At 47.0% G+C, this 19,364-nt stretch overlaps 1 protein-coding gene across 2 annotated transcripts in view; it reads left to right on the top strand.

Moving 5' to 3' along the window:
• Positions 1-15,180, top strand: part of LOC122928636 (excitatory amino acid transporter 2-like) — a 201,368-nt gene extending 186,188 nt beyond the window's left edge. For both annotated transcript variants that reach the window (XM_044281675.1, XM_044281674.1), the window contains exons 8-10: positions 11,172-11,366; positions 13,391-13,525; positions 14,632-15,180. In XM_044281675.1, the coding sequence (XP_044137610.1) occupies positions 11,172-11,366; positions 13,391-13,525; positions 14,632-14,896 (595 nt within the window). In that variant the 3' untranslated portion in view covers positions 14,897-15,180. The remainder of the gene's footprint in view (positions 1-11,171; positions 11,367-13,390; positions 13,526-14,631) is intronic.
• Positions 15,181-19,364: the final 4,184 nt, after the last annotated feature.

The raw sequence follows: 19,364 nt of genomic DNA on the forward strand, positions 1-19,364 counted from the left end.
ATTAGTATGATTAATGCCCAGTGTCTTGTGTTGGATGAAAAGATAAAAAAAATTTGACTTTTAATTCCACCACAGGCACACGGACCTCGACTATATATGTATGAAGGCTGATATATTGGCCTGTATTTGTGGGAGGGACGGCAGCAGCCTTCATTAACCTCACAGGTGTTCCCCTCTGGGCTCAGCGTCGGTGCTGTGTAGCAGTGTGCTGCCAGAGCCTCGGTGAAGCACATTTGCAGGACCAGCTACATCGGTGGCTGGCAAAAAGGGGACACTTTTGTTGCGCTAGGTGGCCGCCAGTACCATTTTCTCACTGGATCAGGTTGGAGACAGTGGAGTCTCGGGGTGTATCGAGATCTCTCCAATAACAAAGTTATTGCCTGTGGCGACGTTTTGGTGGTTCTCAAGAGTCGCAACCAGAGGCTTAATCGGAAGCTAATTATTCCGGAATTTGTTCTGGCATTCAGCTTGTACAGGGATGTTATCTGCTCTGTCCGTCCATACAGGAGAGAGGAGTTGGATCTCTACCTTTATAGAGTCACTGATTTCGGGCATAAGTATGGCGGTGCTGCGTTTTACGGCTACCACTGTTCTTTTTCTGCAAAAGCAGCGACAGCACTTAGTCAGTTCCAGTTTACCACTAATCGGGCCAACATAGACACTGAGATCTTCTGCAGACATATTGCTGGGCCTAAAGGCCCATCGTGTTCTCTGTGTCAGTTGATATTTCATACGGTCGAATGGTGTCATAGTGCAACCGCCGGCTCAGAGTCGAGTTTCAAAGTCCCTGCAGCCGGTCCGTCGGATGCTCACAGGGGTACCGGCACGGTGGATAAGTTAGGTTGCACTATAAAACATCTAGGGAGATCCCAGATTTGCAACAACTTCAATTTCTCAGCTTGTAATTACAGCCAATGACGTCTGCTTCATGTCTGCACCAATTGTTTCAGAGCTCACCCCATGATAGCGTGCACATTAAAGTCAGATAAAGTTTACATGAGTGTCGTCATAAACACTGATTATTTACAGTTATGTCTGCAAGGTCACCATGACCCTAAGTTCGTCAATTTCGTGATCACCGGGTTCGTGGTAGGATTTCATACAGGACTGGTCGTTCTGCCAGAGGTTACATATGAGTGCAAAAATTTACAGTCTGCTGAGAGGGCCCCAACTTCAGTGGACAAGTTGTTAGAGGCTAAGTAAGAGAAAGGGTTTCTCATAGGGCCTTTTTCGGTGTCTCCATTCGACCGCTGGAGGTTTAGCCCAGTAGGGGTAGCCACAGGTAAATTTAGCAGAACGGAAAGGCTAATCTACGACCTCTCAGCCCCACATGCTTCTCTCGTTGCCAGCCTCAATTCCCTCATTCCGTCAGAGGAAGTCAGCATGAAGTATTCTACGATAGATCAGGCCATAGCAACCATCATGAAGTTAGGGCCTGGGACCTACTTGCCTAAGGCAGACATATCTGATGCTTTCAAACTCCTTCCCATCATGCCTGCGCTCTGGCAATGGCATGGTATAAAATGGAGGAGTTTGTACTATTTTGCCAGAAAGCTAACGTTTGGCTCCAAGAGTAGCCCTTGTTTGTTTGATCATTTTGCACAGGCCCTGCATTGGATTTTGGAAACCAAGTTCCACTGCGAACATGTCATCCACTATCTGGATGTTTTTTTGCTGATTAAACGTCCGGGACATACACCTTAGGGGCTTGAAACCTTACAGGCAGTTTTTTTCCCAGCTACAGTAGGTGTGCCAGTGTCACCCAGGAAGGTTGAGGGCCCATCCACTGTTATCACGTTCCTGGGCATCGTGCTAGATTCAGAGAACATGTTAGCCAGACTGCCTGAAGATAAACTGGTGAGGATTAAGGAAGTCATCCACAAGTTCACAGTAGTGAGGGAGGCGACAAAGGCGGACTTACAGTCGTTATTGTGGATGTTAAACTTTGCTATGCATATTATTCCACAGGGTAGGTCATTCATTTCCCATCTGTTGGCTCTTCTTCAAGCGGCACCACACCAGGATAGCCCAGTACAGCTAGATGGCCAGGCTGTGGCAGATTCACTCATGTGGGACCAGTTCCTGAGTCAGTGGAACAGGATTTCTTTTTTCACCCCCGCTGCTTCTAGTTAGTCTCCCATGGTCTTTTCTGATGCTTCCGATGGCGCTGGTTTTGCAGCCATTTTTGGCACCCACTGGATGGCCGAGACATGGCCTGCAGAAGTTAGACAGATCCCGGGTTTTCTACAGACTTCGGCCTTGTTTGAACTGTACCCCATAGTGGCTGCCGCATACGTTTGGGGTAGCTCATGGGCCAATTCCACCGTTGTGTTCATTTCAGATAATTTGGCTACAGTGGATATTTTAACAAAAGGTAGATATACAGTACAGACCAAAAGTTTGGACACACCTTCTCATTCAAAGAGTTTTCTTTATTTTCATGACTATGAAAATTGTAGATTCACACTGAAGGCATCAAAACTATGAATTAACACATGTGGAATTATATACATAAGAAAAAAGTGTGAAACAACTGAAAATATGTCATATTCTAGGTTCTTCAAAGTAGCCACCTTTTGCTTTGATTACTGCTTTGCACACTCTTGGCATTCTCTTGATGAGCTTCAAGAGGTAGTCACCTAAAATGGTTTTCACTTCACAGGTGTGCCCTGTCAGGTTTAATAAGTGGGATTTCTTGCCTTATAAATGGGGTTGGGACTATCAGTTGCGTTGTGGAGAAGTCAGGTGAATACACAGCTGATAGTCCTACTGAATAGACTGTTAGAATTTGTATAAGGCCTCATGCACACGACAGTATTTTTTCACGGTCCGTAGGTCCGTGATCCATGACCGTTTTTTTCGTCCGTGGGTCTTCCTTGATTTTTGGAGGATCCACGGACATGAAAAAAAAAGTCGTTTTGGTGTCCGCCTGGCCGTGCGGAGCCAAACGGATCTGTCCTGAATTACAATGCAAGTCAATGGGGACGGATCCGTTTGAAGTTGACACAATATGGTGCCATTTCAAACGGATCCATCCCCATTGACTTTCAATGTAAAGTCTGGAGTTCTTTTATACCATCGGATTGGAGTTTTCTCCAATCCGATGGTATATTTTAACTTGAAGCGTCCCCATCACCATGGGAATGCCTCTGTTAGAATATACTGTCGGATATCAGCTACATCGTGAAACTCAGATCTGACAGTATATTCTAACACAGAGGCGTTCCCATGGTGATGGGGACGCTTCAGGTTAGAATATACTGAAAAACTGTGTACATGACTGCCCCCTGCTGCCTGGCAGGTGCTGCCAGGCAGCAGGGGGCAGACCCCCCATCCCCCTGTTTTTAACTCATTGGTGGCCAGTGCGGCCGCCCCCCCTCCCTCCCCTGTAGTTAACTCATTGGTGGCCAGTGCGGCCGACCCCCCTTCCCTCCCCTGTAGTTAACTCATTGGTGTCCAGTGGGCCCCCCTCCCTCCCCTGTAGTTAACTCATTGGTGTCCAGTGGGTCCCCCCTCCCTCCCCTGTAGTTAACTCGTTGGTGTCCAGTGGGCCCCCCCTCCCTCCCCTGTAGTTAACTCATTGGTGTCCAATGGGCCCCCCCTCCCTCCCCTGTAGTTAACTCATTGGTGTCCAGTGGGCCCTCTCCCCTCCCTCCCCCTCCTAATTAACTCGTTGGTGGCCAGTGGGCCCTCTCCCCTCCCTCCCCCTCCTAATTAACTCGTTGGTGGCCAGTGGGCCCTCTCCCCTCCCTCCCCCTCCTAATTAAAATCGCCCCCCCCTATCATTGGTGGCAGTGGAAAGTACCGATCAGAGTCCCAGTGTAATGCAGTCCCGGTTGCCATGGTTGCTTAGCAATTTGTAGAAGCTTCATACTTACCTGAAGAGCTGCGATGTCTGTGACCGGCCGGGAGCTCCTCCTACTGGTAAGTGAAAGGTCTGTGCGGCGCATTGCCTATATCACAGACCTGTCACTTACCAGTAGGAGGAGCTCCCGGCCGGTCACAGACATCGCTGCTCGCAGGTAAGTATGAAGCTTCTACAAATTGCTAAGCTACCATGGCAACCGGGACTGCAGTAGCGTCCCGGTTGCCATGGTTACCGATCGGAGCCCCAGCGATTACACTGGGACTCCGATCGGTACTCACCACTGCCACCAATGATGGGGGGGCGATTTTAATTAGGAGGGGGAGGGAGGGGAGAGGGCCCACTGGACACCAATGAGTTAACTACAGGGGAGGGAGGGGGGGCTGGCTACCAACAAGTTAACTACAGGGGAGGGAGGGGGGGGGGCGGCCGCACTGGCCACCAATGAGTTAACTACAGGGGAGGGAGGGGGGGGCGGCCGCACTGGCCACCAATGAGTTAAAAACAGGGGGGGGTCTGCCCCCTGCTGCCTGGCAGCACCTGCCTGGCAGCATACTGCCACTCGGAATTGAAGTTGACCCACAACACTGTTCGGTCCTACCTGGCTGGGGTACAACATTTCTCCACCATTAGTCATCCGGAGCAGGGGTCCCTGTTTTCTGCTCATGTTATCAAGGCCGCCTTGAGAGGTTTGGGTAAATGTAGTACGGAAGGCCAGCCTCGCAGACAGGCCATCACTAGTAAGATCTTTCGGGACCTGTCTGACATGTTGCATAGAGCCCCTTTTGGTGTACTCCCTAGTTTAGTGCTTAAAACCGCCATCTACTTAGCATTCTACGGGTTCATAAGGCCGGGCAAGTTGCACTTCCACCAATAGCAGATTTGTCAGCCTCAATCAGTTTAACCTGAGCCCCGGCGGTTACACGCTGTCCTTACCCATCACCAAGACATCTCAGACAGGACCCCCCACTCAGGTCATTTTTTTTCCGACGTCTCATTCATGGTGCCCGGTAGAGATGGCCTTTCGGTTCGCCCGGCGGTCGTTTCGCGGCAAACTTTGCTTGTTCACGATTCGCCGAACATGCGAACATATGGAGATATTCGCGCCCACCATATTCTTTTACATTGTGAAGAACTTTGACCCATGACACATCCATCAGGTGGTACAGGAAAGCCAATTGAGACGTCTCACCACCATTGGGATGATCTGCTACATGACATCAAAGCACCATAATAGGTGGGCCGAACGCCTGGGTCCACAATCTGTGTCTGCGGGTCACATCAGGTCCTCCTCTTCCCCTGTGTTACGTGCTGGCCAATCCCCTGTCGAAGGCACAGGCCTGGATGCCTCCCGCCCTGCACCTGGACCTTCGCAAGCACCTTCAGCGACCACATCCACTTCCATGTCCCAGCGCAGTGTACAAATGTCCGTACCCCAGGCAATTGAACGCAGGCGCAAATGCCCATCCACTCACCCACAGGCCATAGTACTAAATGCGCAACTTTCCAAATTACTGGCCCTGGAAATGTTGCAATTTAGGCTTGTGGACACTGAGGCCTTCCTCAGTCTGATGTCGGCAGCCATCCCTCGTTACACAGTCCCCAGCCGCCCCAATTTTTCACGGTGTGCCGTGCCCGCCTTACACCAGCATGTGTCCCGTAACATCAACCATGCCCTGACCAACGTAGTTACTAAGAAGGTCCACTTAACCACTGACACATGGACAAGTGCTTGTGGCCGGGGACGCTACATTTCCTTGACGGCACACTGGGTGAATGTTGTGGAGGCCGGGAGCACGTCGTACCTTGGGATGGCACAGGTGCTACCAACGCCAAGGATTGTGGGCCCTAATTCCATCAGGGTTTCCGCCACCACCTACGTTAGTGGCTCCTACCCCCACTTCTCCTCCTCCGCCTCCTCCTCATCCCAGAATTATCCTCTTGCAGCACGAGTAGCTGGAAGCAGTGTAGTACTGCAGTGGGGAAGCGTCAACAGGCAGTGCTTAAGCTGATCTGCTTAGGTGACAAACAGCACACTGCCGCAGAGCGATGGCAGGGGATAAGAGACCAGACTGAGCTGTGGCTCTCGCCACTCAACCTAGAACCAGGCATGGTTGTGTCTGATAATGGCCGTAACTTGGTGGCGGCTTTTGAGCCCGGCAAGCACTCATACATCCCATGCCTAGCCCACGTCTTAAACTTAGTGGTTCAGCTGTTTCTCAAAACCTACCCCAATTTGCCTGAGCTACTAGTGAAGGTGCGCTGCGTGTGTGCCCATTTCCGCAAGTCATCGACAGCTTCCGCTGGTCTGTCAACGCTGCAGCAGTGCTTACAATTGCAAGCTCACTGACTCTTGTGCCACGTGAGCATGCGCTGGAACTCCACGTGCCACATGTTGGCCAGGCTTTGTGAGCAGCAGAGGGCAGTAGTGGAATACTAGCTGCAACATGGTGGTCGCCTTTCCAGTCAGCTTCCGCTCTTTACAAGCGATGAGTGGGCATGGATGTCTGACCTCTGTGAGGTTTTAAGAAACTTTGAGGAATCAACGCAGATGGTGATCGGCGATAACGCTATTATCAGCGTCACCATCCCACTTCTGTGTCTACTCAAACGCTCGCTGCTCATAATTAAGGCCAACGCTTTTCATGTGGAAGAGGGGGAAATTGGGGAAGACATTACACAGGGTGATAGCCAGACCACCCTTAGTTTGTCTTCTCAGCCCAAATTGGATGATGATGATGAGGAGGAGGAGCAGGAGACGGTTGCCTCCGCTGCAGAGGGTAGTACCCATGGAAGTTTAATTCCATCTGTTCAGCGTGAATGGTCGAAAGAGGAGGAAGAGGATGAGGTGATTGAGAGTCATCCTCCTGATGATGACAGCGATGTCTTGCCTGTTAGGACTCTGGCACACATGGCTGACTTTATATTAGGCTGCCTTTCCTGTGACCCGCGCATTTTGGACAACACCAGTTACTGGTTTTTCACCCTTTCGACCCCCGCTGCAAAGAGAACTTGTCATCTTTTATTCCTGTGGTGGAAAGGACGACTAAAATGGTGCAATACCAGAAGGTCCTTGTGGAAAATTTGCTCCAAGAATTTACAGCTGACAACGTTGGTGGCAGAGTACGTAGTTCCTTTGGCAACTGAGGAGGGGAGGGGAAAACACAGCAGTTCCAACAGAGGCAGGGCAACGCTCTCCAAAGCATGGGACAGTTTCATGACACCCCACCAGCACCCTCGCCAAGATGCGCAGCCTAGTGTCACAAGGAGGGAAAATTTTTGGAAGATGGTGAAGGAATACGTAGCAGACTGTGTCAGCGTCCTCAATGATCCCTCTGTGCCTTACAACTACTGGGTGTCCAAGCTGGACACGTGGCACGAACTGGTGCTCTACGCCTTGGAGGTGTTGGCTAGCCCTGCCAGCATTTTTTCAGAGCTGGTATTTAGTGCTGCTGGGGGCATAATAACTGATAAGCGCATCCGCCTGTCAACTAAAAATGCTGACAGGTTGACTCTTATAAAAATGAACAAGGCCTGGATTGCCCCTGACTTCTCTACTCCACCAGAGGAAAGCGGTTGAACATAAAGGCACTTTAAATGTGTTTTTTTTATAATGTACTGAATACACTGTATTCTCAAGCAACCCTTCCACCACAAAAAGGGTATATGGTTCAGTCTTCCTTTTATCGTCCTCCTCCTCTTCCATCATATCAACATGCTTATTAATCTGCCCTCGCTCCTAAAGTTGTAGAGGGTCAGCTCACCAGCAGGCCCTCACCTACAATCTTTTAGTGGGTCAGCTCACCTGCAGGCCCTCGCATATTATGTTTTAGAGGGTCAGCTCACCAGCAGGCCCTCACCTACAATCTTTCAGAAGGTCTTCTCACCTGCAGGCCCTCACATATAATGTTTTAGAGGGTCAGGTCACCAGCAGGCCCTCACCTACAATCTTTTAGAGGGTTAGCTCACCAGCAGGCCCTCGCGTATAATGTTTTTGAGGGTCAGCTCACCAGCAGTCCCTCAACCATAATGTTTTACAGGGTCAGCTCCCCAGCAGGCCCTCACCTACAATCTTTTTGAGGGTCAGCTCACCAGCAGGCCCTCAACCGTAATGTTGTACAGGGTCAGCGACCAGAAGGCCGTCACCTACAATCTTTTAGGGGGTCAGCTCACCAGCAGGCCCTCGCATATAATATTTTTGAGGGTCAGCTCACCAGCAGGCCCTCAACCATAATGTTTTACAGGGTCAGCTCACCAGCAGGACCTTGCCCATAATTTTTCAATGGTTAGCTAAGCAGCAGGCACTCGTCCATAATTTTTTCGATGCTCAGATCAGCAGCAGGCATTCGCCCCTAATGTTTTAGAGATTCAGCTCTGCAGTAGACCCTCACCCCTAATGTTTTAGATGGTCAGCTCAGCAGCAGGCCCTTGCCCATAATGTTTTAGAGGGTCACCAGCAGGCCCTTTCTCCTAATGTTTTTGAGGGTCACCAGCAGGGCATCAATCATAATTTTTCAAGGGTGTATGATGACCTCCTTTATGTGCAATAAAGGGTGTATTGGAGTGCCGGTTCCTTGTAATTTTTGGAAGTCCTTTCACTTAGTGCATAGGCTTTATGAATGTAGGAGTCCCACTTCCTGAACAATTGTACGGCAATGTGAATGAGGCCCTCCATTATGTGATATACAGGTTGTATCAGAGTGCCTCTTACTTGTAATTTTTGCCAGCACTTGCACTTTATATACAAGTAAATATAAAGGAAAGAATGTTTCCTAACAATTTTTCCTCTAAGATCGATTTTATCTTTTTTGTGCGTATTATTGTCGGTTTTTAAAAGTGGTGTACTACTCGGACAACATCGTTCCCAGCAGCGACCTGGGAGTCCAATATGCATGCAGACATCCTCCCCATGCTTTTCCTAAACCATTTCGGTGGTTTATGCCCTTTATGACCTTTTTATGTGAACCAGACACCCTCCCCCAGGGGGTGCCTGGTTTAATGCTCGGGTTCTCCAATTGATTTCCATTGTGCTTGGGTGCTCTACCGAGCACCCGAGCATCCCGAGGTGTTCGACCCGAGCACCCGAACACCCGAGTACTTTGGTGCTTGATCAACACTAGTGCAGAGTCAACTGGAACATGTTAAGGGAGGGACTGTAGTACCAGCAACGTGGCCAGGTGTACGTTCATCTTCTGCACCGTTGGATGAGTGCACACATACTGTTCTCTTTTTGCAATCACCTCGGTAATGGATTGCTGACTAAACAAGTGATGAGGAGTAGGAGGAAGAGCATCAGGAGCAAGACAACATTGAAGGCGATGGGAAGGAACAACAGCTTTCTTCTGATGACGTTGACAAGCCTTAATTGCTTCAGAGGGGGTGCGGACCGATAGGAGATGCAGAGGTTGTTGCATCAGGCTGTAACATTTTCCCACTGCAGTTTATGGTGACGCTCCATGTGTTAACACAGGACTGTTAACACATTGAGCATCACCACAGGGCTGTAGTGCCAACATTAGCACCCTGGCCGTGCCTCACCTTGTGCCCACACATTCTGTATACCTCCAAACTAAAGTCCCCCAGTGACTTGCTGAAATGGCATTTTCCCTCCACCACTGTGTGATGCCTGCCTGCTGCTGCTTTTATGAACCTGTGCACTGCTATTGGATTCCTCACAGGTAGTCTCCTGAGTAGCAGATGGTGTACCCCTCCGGTGTTGAGCTCCAGATCTCCCACTGCTTCCACCCTGCTATCTCACAGGCACCCTGCCTTCCTGCTGTCTCATAGGCAGGCTGCCACCTTCGCCCCCTGATGATGATGCCCCCTCTTCACCCGACTTCCACATGCGATTAGCTACATCATCATGTAGAAATGTTTAGTCGCCACTTGTGTCTCCCTCACTTGTCTTTTGTGCACATTCCTGCAACATGTGTTCCCAATTGACTGTCATCATCAGTAGTTGCACTCCTAAAGGAGTCCGCAGCAGACCTCTCCTCCAAGTCTGGGCTGGCCTGTAACTGCTGAGTGTACACACAAAGCTCATTGTCGCTAAAAAGCAGAGCCAGCGGCTGTCATTACTTGGTTAGCAGAAGGAGCAGCAAAAGCAAGAGGCAGGCTCAGTACAGGTGAGGACCCAGAGGCAGTTCCTGGGCTATGCCAACTAAGCGTGGTGTCAAAGGAATCCACCTATTCCTGGCTGTGTGTGTCTGATGTCACTTGAGATAATGTTGAAGAGCAAGTCAACCATTCCAGTACAACTAGATTGTGGATCAAAACATGACTGCTGGATGACAGTGGCAGCTCTGGCCTGTTCATGTGCCTACTGCTACCACCATCCATTCTTCTGCTACTACTTGTGCCGGCTACAGCAACATTTTTATGGCAACTGTCTGTTGGCCATAGTGCATAGTAACTATATCAGTAATGTAACAGATTACCTCTGAATGTCTGTGCACTATAATGTGATGCACATGGCGATATACTACAACTGCCTTTAATACTGAGGAAGAGTACCTGTATCACTAAAATGATGGATTAACTTTGAATGTCGGTGCACTAGAACGTGATGCATAGGGCAATACACTATCCCTGCAGTCTCCCTGCACTTTTCCTGCACTCTCCCTCTCCACGTCTCTCACTCTGCTTAGCTCACAGGACAATGGCGGATACCACGCAGGATGAGGGTTTTATAGGGCTGTGACATGACATGGGATGGCTACCTGCGGATTGGCTGGCTGCGTGGCATTATGGGTGTGAGGAAATTCGGATTAGTTGCGAATCAAAGTTTTCCTAAATTTAGGATCAAAGTCTGCTTTAAATGCTTTGCTTCGCTCTGCACTAAATATAATGTATTTGTTTTGCTAATAAAGTGACTTACACTGCTTATTCCATTGTCTTGGAAGTAAGATGACAGCAACACCCATATCCACACTTTTGGTTGTGTGACTGTTTAGCCAGTGGTGGTACACAGCTCACCATCCACTTAAAGGAAAGGCACTGCAGCTGACACTATTGATCCTACATGCATTTACCAGTTGTTGCTGATTTTTGCGACAGCCTCCTTTTGCATGAAAATGTATTAGTTCACCACTAAAACATGGGCAGGGTTATGGGTAGCTCAACAGCTTTAAGAATACTTATGCCAGAAAACTAAAATGCACCTCTTAAATAATTCTGGCACAGCTTACACCAGTGGACTTCATACTAAGAGTGGTCACAGTATTTCCCCCAATGGTTCACATTCTTCTCAACATACAGAAACTTATTGTGATATATGTATTTTTTTATATGGTCTTTTATATTTTAGTGCTGGCACACTTCCTGTCACTTTCCGCTGCTTGGAAGAGAACCTCAAGATCGACAAGAGGGTAACACGATTTGTTCTGCCCATTGGAGCCACTATTAACATGGATGGCACGGCACTATATGAAGCAGTAGCAGCCATCTTTATAGCGCAGATGAATGATGTAACTTTGGACGCTGGTCAAATAGCAACAGTGAGGTAACTTGTTCCTGTGGCTCTCAGGAGGATTTACAGTATATGTGATAGAGGAACACGATGCTTTATATTAAAAGGGTTCTTACAATGTAAGTGGGACCAGTTACCACCACTTGCAGAGCTGCCTCGGGGAGTGAGGGGACAGGGCCTCACTACACACTATGCTCTGGCGTTTGCATATACAAACCGGATTCCCAAAAAGTTGGGACACTAAACAAATTGTGAATAAAAACTGAATGCAATGATGTGGAGATGGCAAATGTCAATATTTTATTTGTAATAGAACGTAGATGACAGATCAAACGTTTAATCCGAGTAAATGTATCATTTTAAAAGAAAAATAAGTTGATTCAAATTTTCACGGTGTCAACAAATCCCCAAAAAGTTGGGACAAGTAGCAATAATAGGCTGGAAAAAGTAAATTTGACCATAACGAAGAGCTGGAAGACCAATTTACACTAATTAGGTCAATCGGCAACATGATTGGGTATAAAAAGAGCTTCTCAGAGTGGCAGTGTCTCTCAGAAGCCAAGATGGGTAGAGGATCACCAATTCCCACAATGTTGCGCAGAAAGATAGTGGAGCAATATCAGAAAGGTGTTACCCAGCGAAAAATTGCAAAGACTTTGCATCTATCATCATCAACTGTCTATAACATCATCCGAAGATTCAGAGAATCTGGAACAATCTCTGTGCGTAAGGATCAAGGCCGTAAAACCATACTGGATGACCGTGATCTCCGGGCCCTTAAACGACACTGCACCACAAACAGGAATGCTTCTGTAAAGGAAATCGCAGAATGGGCTCAGGAATACTTCCAGAATCCATTGTCAGTGAACATAATCCACCGTGCCATGCACCGTTGCCAGCTGATACTCTACAGTGCAAAGAAGAAGCCATTTCTAAGCAAGATCCACAAGCTCAGGCGTTTTCACTGGGCCAGGGATCATTTAAAATGGAGTGTGGCAAAATGGAAGACTGTTCTGTGGTCAGATGAGTCACGATTCGAAGTTCTTTTTGGAAATCTGGGACGCCATGTCATCCGGACCAAAGAGGACAAGGACAACCCAAGTTGTTATCAACGCTCAGTTCAGAAGCCTGCATCTCTGACGGTATGGGGTTGCATGAGTGCGTGTGGCATGGGCAGCTTGCATGTCTGGAAAGGCACCATCAATGCAGAAAAATATATTCAGGTTCTAGAACAATATATGCTCCTATTCAGACGTCATCTCTTTCAGGGAAGACCCTGCATTTTTCAACAAGATAATGCCAGTCCACATTCTGCATCAATCACAACATCATGGCTGTGTAGGAGAAGGATCCGGGTACTGAAATGGCCAGTCTGCAGTCTAGATCTTTCACCTATAGAGAACATTTGGCGCATCATAAAGAGGAAGGTGCAACAAAGAAGGCCCAAGACGATTGAACAGTTAGAGGCCTGTATTAGACAAGAATGGGAGAGCATTCCTATTTCTAAACTTGAGAAACTGGTCTCCTCGGTCCCCAGACGTCTGTTGAGTGTTGTAAGAAGAAGGGGAGATGCCACACAGTGGTGAAAATGGCCTTGTCCCAACTTTTTGGGGATTTGTTGACACCATGAAATTCTGATTCAACATATTTTTCCCTTAAAATGGTACATTTTCTCAGTTTAAACTTTTGTTCCGTGATTTATGTTCTATTCTGAATAAAATATTAGAAGTTGGCACCTCCACATCATTGCATTCAGTTTTTATTCACGATTTGTATAGTGTCCCAACTTTTTTGGAATCCGGTTTGTACAACACATTGGTAAATGCTCTTGTCAGGCTGCTCATCCATGATGGCGTATTATAGGCTGGATCACATTATTACCATCTATTGTAGAACAGTGTAATGTATAGTGAAGCTCCACCCTTTGACCTCCCTAGAAAGCCCTGCAAGTGGTGGCAACCAATCCTTCTCATATTGTAGGGCAGGTAGTTGCCTTTTGAAATAATTTCTGTAGGAATCCCTTTGACATGAAATATATTCTTTTGTGTTTCTTCTAGCCTTACAGCAACATTAGCCAGTGTGGGGGCAGCTAGCATCCCCAGTGCTGGCCTTGTCACCATGCTTCTCATCTTAACAGCTGTAGGACTGCCAACTCAGGACATCAGCTTGCTGATTGCAGTGGACTGGTTATTGTAAGTGGTTCCTTTCTATAAATTGTTTAATTGTCATGCATGCAAATTATTTTCTGGGCATTCCAAGTGGAATTTGAGGTGAGGCTTAAATGTCTCACAAATATATATGCATATACAAGAAGCATATGCAATATGTATAATACAAAAACTTCTCTGTGGAACAAGTTGTAGTCTCAATTTGTACCAATTTGGGGTTTTGATTGTTTTTTTAATCAATTTTTTCGGGAGGTAGATGAACAAAAAATAATTCTGGTATTTTTTTTTTTATTATTTTTTTTTCTTGCAAATGTTAACAATTTCTCATAAATGCCATGATGACTTTCTGACTTCTTTTAGGCTAGTTGGTAAGATTATGGAAATATCAAATTTATGTATGTGTGTATGGTATTTTACAACTTTTGCACAAAAAAACTAAAAAAATTAGTTTTTCCAAAACAGGGCTGTATGTTGGCTTGTTTTTTGTGCAGTTAAAGTTGTCATTTTAGGGTACATACATCCTTTCTGAAAACCGGGAATATATATTGTTTTAGCAGATGTGGAAAAACAATAATGACTAGTAGCTATTATTTTATTTTTTCAAAGATAAAGGTCTTTGTAATGGAAAATTAGTTTTTGGGGGTTTTCACTTGTCTTTTAAAAACATTTACTTAATGTTTAAACCTTTCCTTTTTGGTCTAGTAGAAGGTTTTAACAAATGATCCTCTGTTCGCTTCTATAATACATTCAACTATTTCTAAATTTTATATATTGTAAACCTTAAATCTCAACAATGTCAAAAGTAGGTAATTAGCTTAAAGGGGTTATGTCACAAAACAAATAAAAAAAATATGGAGTACTGCATACCATTTCTTAAACTATATTGATGCTAAAAACTCCATAGTTTGTCACTTTTTGAGCCCATTTTATTCCCATATCTGGAGGACTTGTCTCTTCTCTTTCTATGGATGAGCAGAAGCTACTCTTAAAGTACCTGCAACTCCTAGGAGTGCACTGCGTGGTATTTAGCTCTTGTTGACAAGACAAAGATTTTTGAACCGGGGCCCAGATGCTTCATCTTGTATCTCTAGTCTCATGTATCTGTATGTTGTTTTTTTCATTCTTTGCAGAGACCGCATGAGAACCTCGATTAATGTAGTTGGTGACTCATTTGGAGCTGGAATCATCTACCATCTTTCCAAAGCAGAACTTGCTGCAATTGATGCAAAACATGATGCAAAGGATGGGACAGACATGGTCCGACTGCACATGATGAACCATGAAAGTATAAAGAGGCCAGCTAGTGAGGGTGTCAATAATCCACCATATTCTGGTTATGCTTCACTACCTACAGCTGAGTACGAGGTTCAAGTAGAGCCTTCTTTGCATCTCTAGTTTCCATCCGTGCCGCACATGCTATTCCTTCAGATATGTTCTTCATTATTTACCAGCGCCAGCCACAGGTTACCCTGATTTCCGTATTAATAATAGTACTACTAACCAGTAAGATAATAGGTATGGAAGATAGTGATGGATGAACATCAGCCAGGACGATTCTCGAACGCGCGTTCGCAATCAAATGTTCGCGAACCGCTCGTTTGCGGCGGACCCCATTCACTTTAATAGCAGGCGAACCTGAAAAACCTTCAGGTCATATTTGCAACTTGCAAACACTTACTAGAAGTACACAAATAGTCCCACAACATGGACAGTGATATACCAGAGGGTGATCATTGGCAAAAATTCCCACAAAAAATATGTATTTTAATAAAGGGCCATTTTTATGCGTCTTAAAGGGAAACTCTTAAAAAGATGCCCTGCTGGAGCCTAGAAAAATTGTATTTCCTATTGGTTTGATGTATACAAATGTGAAGTACTCCGCGTTTTTGTATCCTGCAGAGTCCATATAAGAAATGTATACGTTAACATAATTTTTTTTCTACCATGGAACTGTATGGTGAACGGACGCCACTGTACGACATCAGTCTGAGGCATCTGTTAACACATACATTTTTAGTATGCATTAAATGTAAGGCAAAAATAGGATGTGTACCCAGCCCTAGTGTCAGAATAAGCACCAGTACACAGTGGAGCAGCGTGGTGGAGAGGGGAGGCCGCCATGTACTGACAGAGCGCTACCTGGTCCTGGTGGTTAGGAATGAGGATTGTGTTTCCCAAGGATCATTTTCTACTGGGAAATACAGGGCACAGTATAATACACTAGAATTTATATAATATAAAGATATTAGCCCTACCTCTGAATAATAATACAATCAGGTGACACAGATTGTGGCTTAAAGGTCCTTAGCACCGCAATCTACATATTTTTACCGCTCATGCCAGGTCTAAAAAAGGATAGCGTGGGTAGGAAAGGGATACAGTTATGGCCATCCAGTTATTGGATACCACCGCCATACATTGACCGGATAATACCTCTGTACAGTGACCGGACAACACAGCCATACCGTGACTGCGTAAAAGGGTATAAGAGGGCACAGTACAGCGAATGACTAGGGGCTCTGCACAGGGTGTAGTAAGAGGGCACAATGCAGGGTATAAGGAGGCACAGTACGGGGTGAGGGGCACAGTACAGGGTGGGGGGCACAGTCACATGACCCTGTGACATTAAAAGGTCCTTATGGTGAATGCGGTTCATACACCACCATAATGAGAGACAGACGAGTGAGACAGGGGTGTGATTATGATAGAGATAAAAAATTTAACAGTTCAGGTCCCAAATATTAGTCAATAGGAATTCACCTGACATCAAAGAACTTTGGATTCTGTGGCTGGAGGTACATTAGGCGGTCACAGGATAAATATGTAAATGTCGGCCAGTACAGGCCCAAAAAATTAGGCAATAGGAATTCACCTGAAAGCAAAGAACTTTGGATTCTGTGGCTGGAGGTACATTAGGCGGTCACAGGATAGATATGTAACTGTCGGCCAGTACAGGCCCCAAAAATTAGGCAATAGGAATTCACCTGAAAGCAAAGAACTTTGGATTCTGTGGCTGGAGGTGCATTAGGTGGTCACAGGATAAATATGTAACTGTCGGACAGTACAGGGCTCAAAAATTAGGCATTCACCTGACATAAAATGCCTTTTATGCCGCTGTATATACTTCTGCGTTGTGGCGGATATGAATGGGCTGGCATGAGGAAATTCAATTACACGTGGTCATGATTGGTGTTAATTTCCTCCGAGATCCGTGCCTCATTCATTTTAAAAAATGTGAGGTAGTCCACGCTGTCGTGAGCTAGGCAAGTGCGCTTATCGGTCACGATCCCCACTGCTGCGCTGAACGTCCTTTTGGACAGGATACTCGACGAGGGGCAAGCCAAGAGTTCCATGGCAAATTGTGCCAGCTCTGGCCACAGGTCAAGCGTGCACACCCAGTAGATAAGGTGTTCCTCGCTTCTCAGAGCGTCCACATCAGCCATTAACTTGATTTAGTTGGACACCTGTCGGTCTAGGCATTCCCTGAGGCTGGATCCGGAGGGCGGCTGTCGATGGGTTGGCTGCAAGAATGATATCATATCCAAAGTGACCAACACATCTTCAAACCGCCCTCTTTTTGCAGGTGCGGTAGGATTGGTACCTGCACCTGTTTTGCTGTGGGTGCAAATTCCTCTGCCAGTGTCCACAACATCAGAATGTAGCATCTCTCGCAGCAAGGCCTGGAAATGCTGCATTCTGACAGCCCTCTGTGATGCTGGTAACATGTCTCCCATTTTGTGTTTGTATCGGGAGTCTAAGTACGTTTCCAGTACGTCTCCCCAGCCACCATCCTCCTCTTACTCCTCTTCAGACTCCTGCTGACTTGTCTCAGATGGAGTATCCCCCCCTGGGAATTCATTCAGCATTGCGAATTCCTCATCTTCCAGCTTCTGCTTCTCGACGGCTTGATCAATGACACAACGCAATGCACACTCTAGAAAGAAGGCGTAAGGTATGATGTCACTTATGGTTCCCTGACTTGACTGACCAGTTTGGTGATCCCATCAAATGGCCGCAGAAGTCTGCATGTGTCGCACATGAACAGCCACTGGCACAGTGGGAAAAAAACAAGCTCCCCAGAACCTGTCCTGCCACAGGGTTCGTACAGGTAGTCGTTAACGGCATGTTTCTGCTGGAGCAGCCTATCAAGCATATACAAGCTGGAGTTCCAGCCTGTCCGGCAGTCACAAATCAAACGTCTGACGGGCATATGGTGTCGCCGCTGAACATCAGCAAAGCGAGCCATGGCCATGTAAGGTCTTCTAAAATGGCCAGAGATTTTCCTGGCCTGCCGCAAGACATCATGAACCCGGGGTATTTGCTAAGAAATCGCTCCATGACTAAGTTCAGCACCTGTGCCATGCACGGCACGTGTGTCATTATGCCCTGTTTCAGTGCGCTCAGCAGATTGGCACCGTTGTTGCACACCACTTTACCAACTGTAAAATTGAGCGGGGTTAGCCAGTGATTGGCCTGTGACTGCAGAGCTGTAAGGAGAGCAGGACCGGTGTGTCTCTTGGCATCCAGGCACAACAGCCGCAGCACAGCATGGCAACGTCTCACCTGGCATGTCTAATAGGTTCTGGGGAGCTTGTGAGGTGCAGCGGAAGAGGCAGTAGCAGTGGAAAAGGAGGAGTCAGCTGAGGAGGAGACAGAGGATGGAGTAGGAGGAGGAGAAGAAGAGGCAGGCCTGCGTGCAATCCGTGGCGGTAACACCAAATCCACACGGGTGCCACGGGTTACATGCTCGACGGCCGTCAGAAGGTTCACCCAGTGGGCAGTAAAAGTTATGTACCTTCCCTGCCCATGTTTGCTAGACCACGTGTCTGTGGTCAGATGTATCTTGGCACCGACACAATGTGCCAGAGATATATTAACTTGCTGCTGAACATGACCATATAGTTCAGGAATGCCCTTTAGGGAGCAATATTTCCTTCCGGGAACATTCCATTGCAGTGTGCCAATGGCCACACATTTTCTAAAGGTCTCCAAGTCCACCAATTTATATGGCAGTAGTTGGCGGGCTAGCAGTTCCGAAAAGCCAGCGGTCAGCCGTTGGGAAAGAGGATTATCCAGCGTCATAATTTTTTTTTTTTTACGCTCGAACATTTGGGCCAAGGAAGCCTGCCTTGTGCCAGATGAATGCAACGACAGCACGGTGGAAGTTGAAGTGGAGGACAAATGGGAGGAGAGAGGAGAAAGAGAAGAGGCAGGATGTGGAAGGCCGGGAGTGTGGCTTTGTGGGTTCTGACAGCGTTGCTCCCACTGGGCTCGGTGATGGGAGGCCAGGTGCCTTCTTAAGACTTCCCCCAACTTATGCGTTGACAGCACAGGCTGCAGATGGCAACACTATTATCAGCAGATGACATGTTAAAAAAAAAACACACTGTAAAGCTATGTGTCGGCGTCCTGGAAGCGCATCGGTAAGGTCTGGGAATGAATGGTAAAATAATTCCTCTGACTCGAGTGGAGGAGCTATGGTGGTGGTGTATTTGTGGGTGCACACAGCAGAGAGTGAGGAGGGTGCAGATACAGAGGATGAGGAGGGCGCAGAAGCGGAAGGCTGGGTTAGCCACTCAACCAACTCTGGTGCACCCTTTAAAGTTATTGCACGCCCCTTCTCCAACTTCCATCTTAAGCTCCAGCCTGGTGCACCTGCCCGACCCCTACCATCCCTGCGGAACACTCTGCCTCTTTCTCTGCCTGTCATTTTCTAAATTACCCTCTGCCTAAGTCTGTAGAGAAGAGCAGTATTTGTGGAAGAAGGTATATCGCAGCCCCCAATCAATATTTGGTGGAAAAAGGTATATAGCAATAGCACCCCTCAATCAGTATTTTGTGGAAGAAGGTATATGGCACCTCC

This window comes from Bufo gargarizans, chromosome 2, assembly GCF_014858855.1.
Source record: "Bufo gargarizans isolate SCDJY-AF-19 chromosome 2, ASM1485885v1, whole genome shotgun sequence".
NCBI classification, from domain to species: domain Eukaryota; kingdom Metazoa; phylum Chordata; class Amphibia; order Anura; family Bufonidae; genus Bufo; species Bufo gargarizans.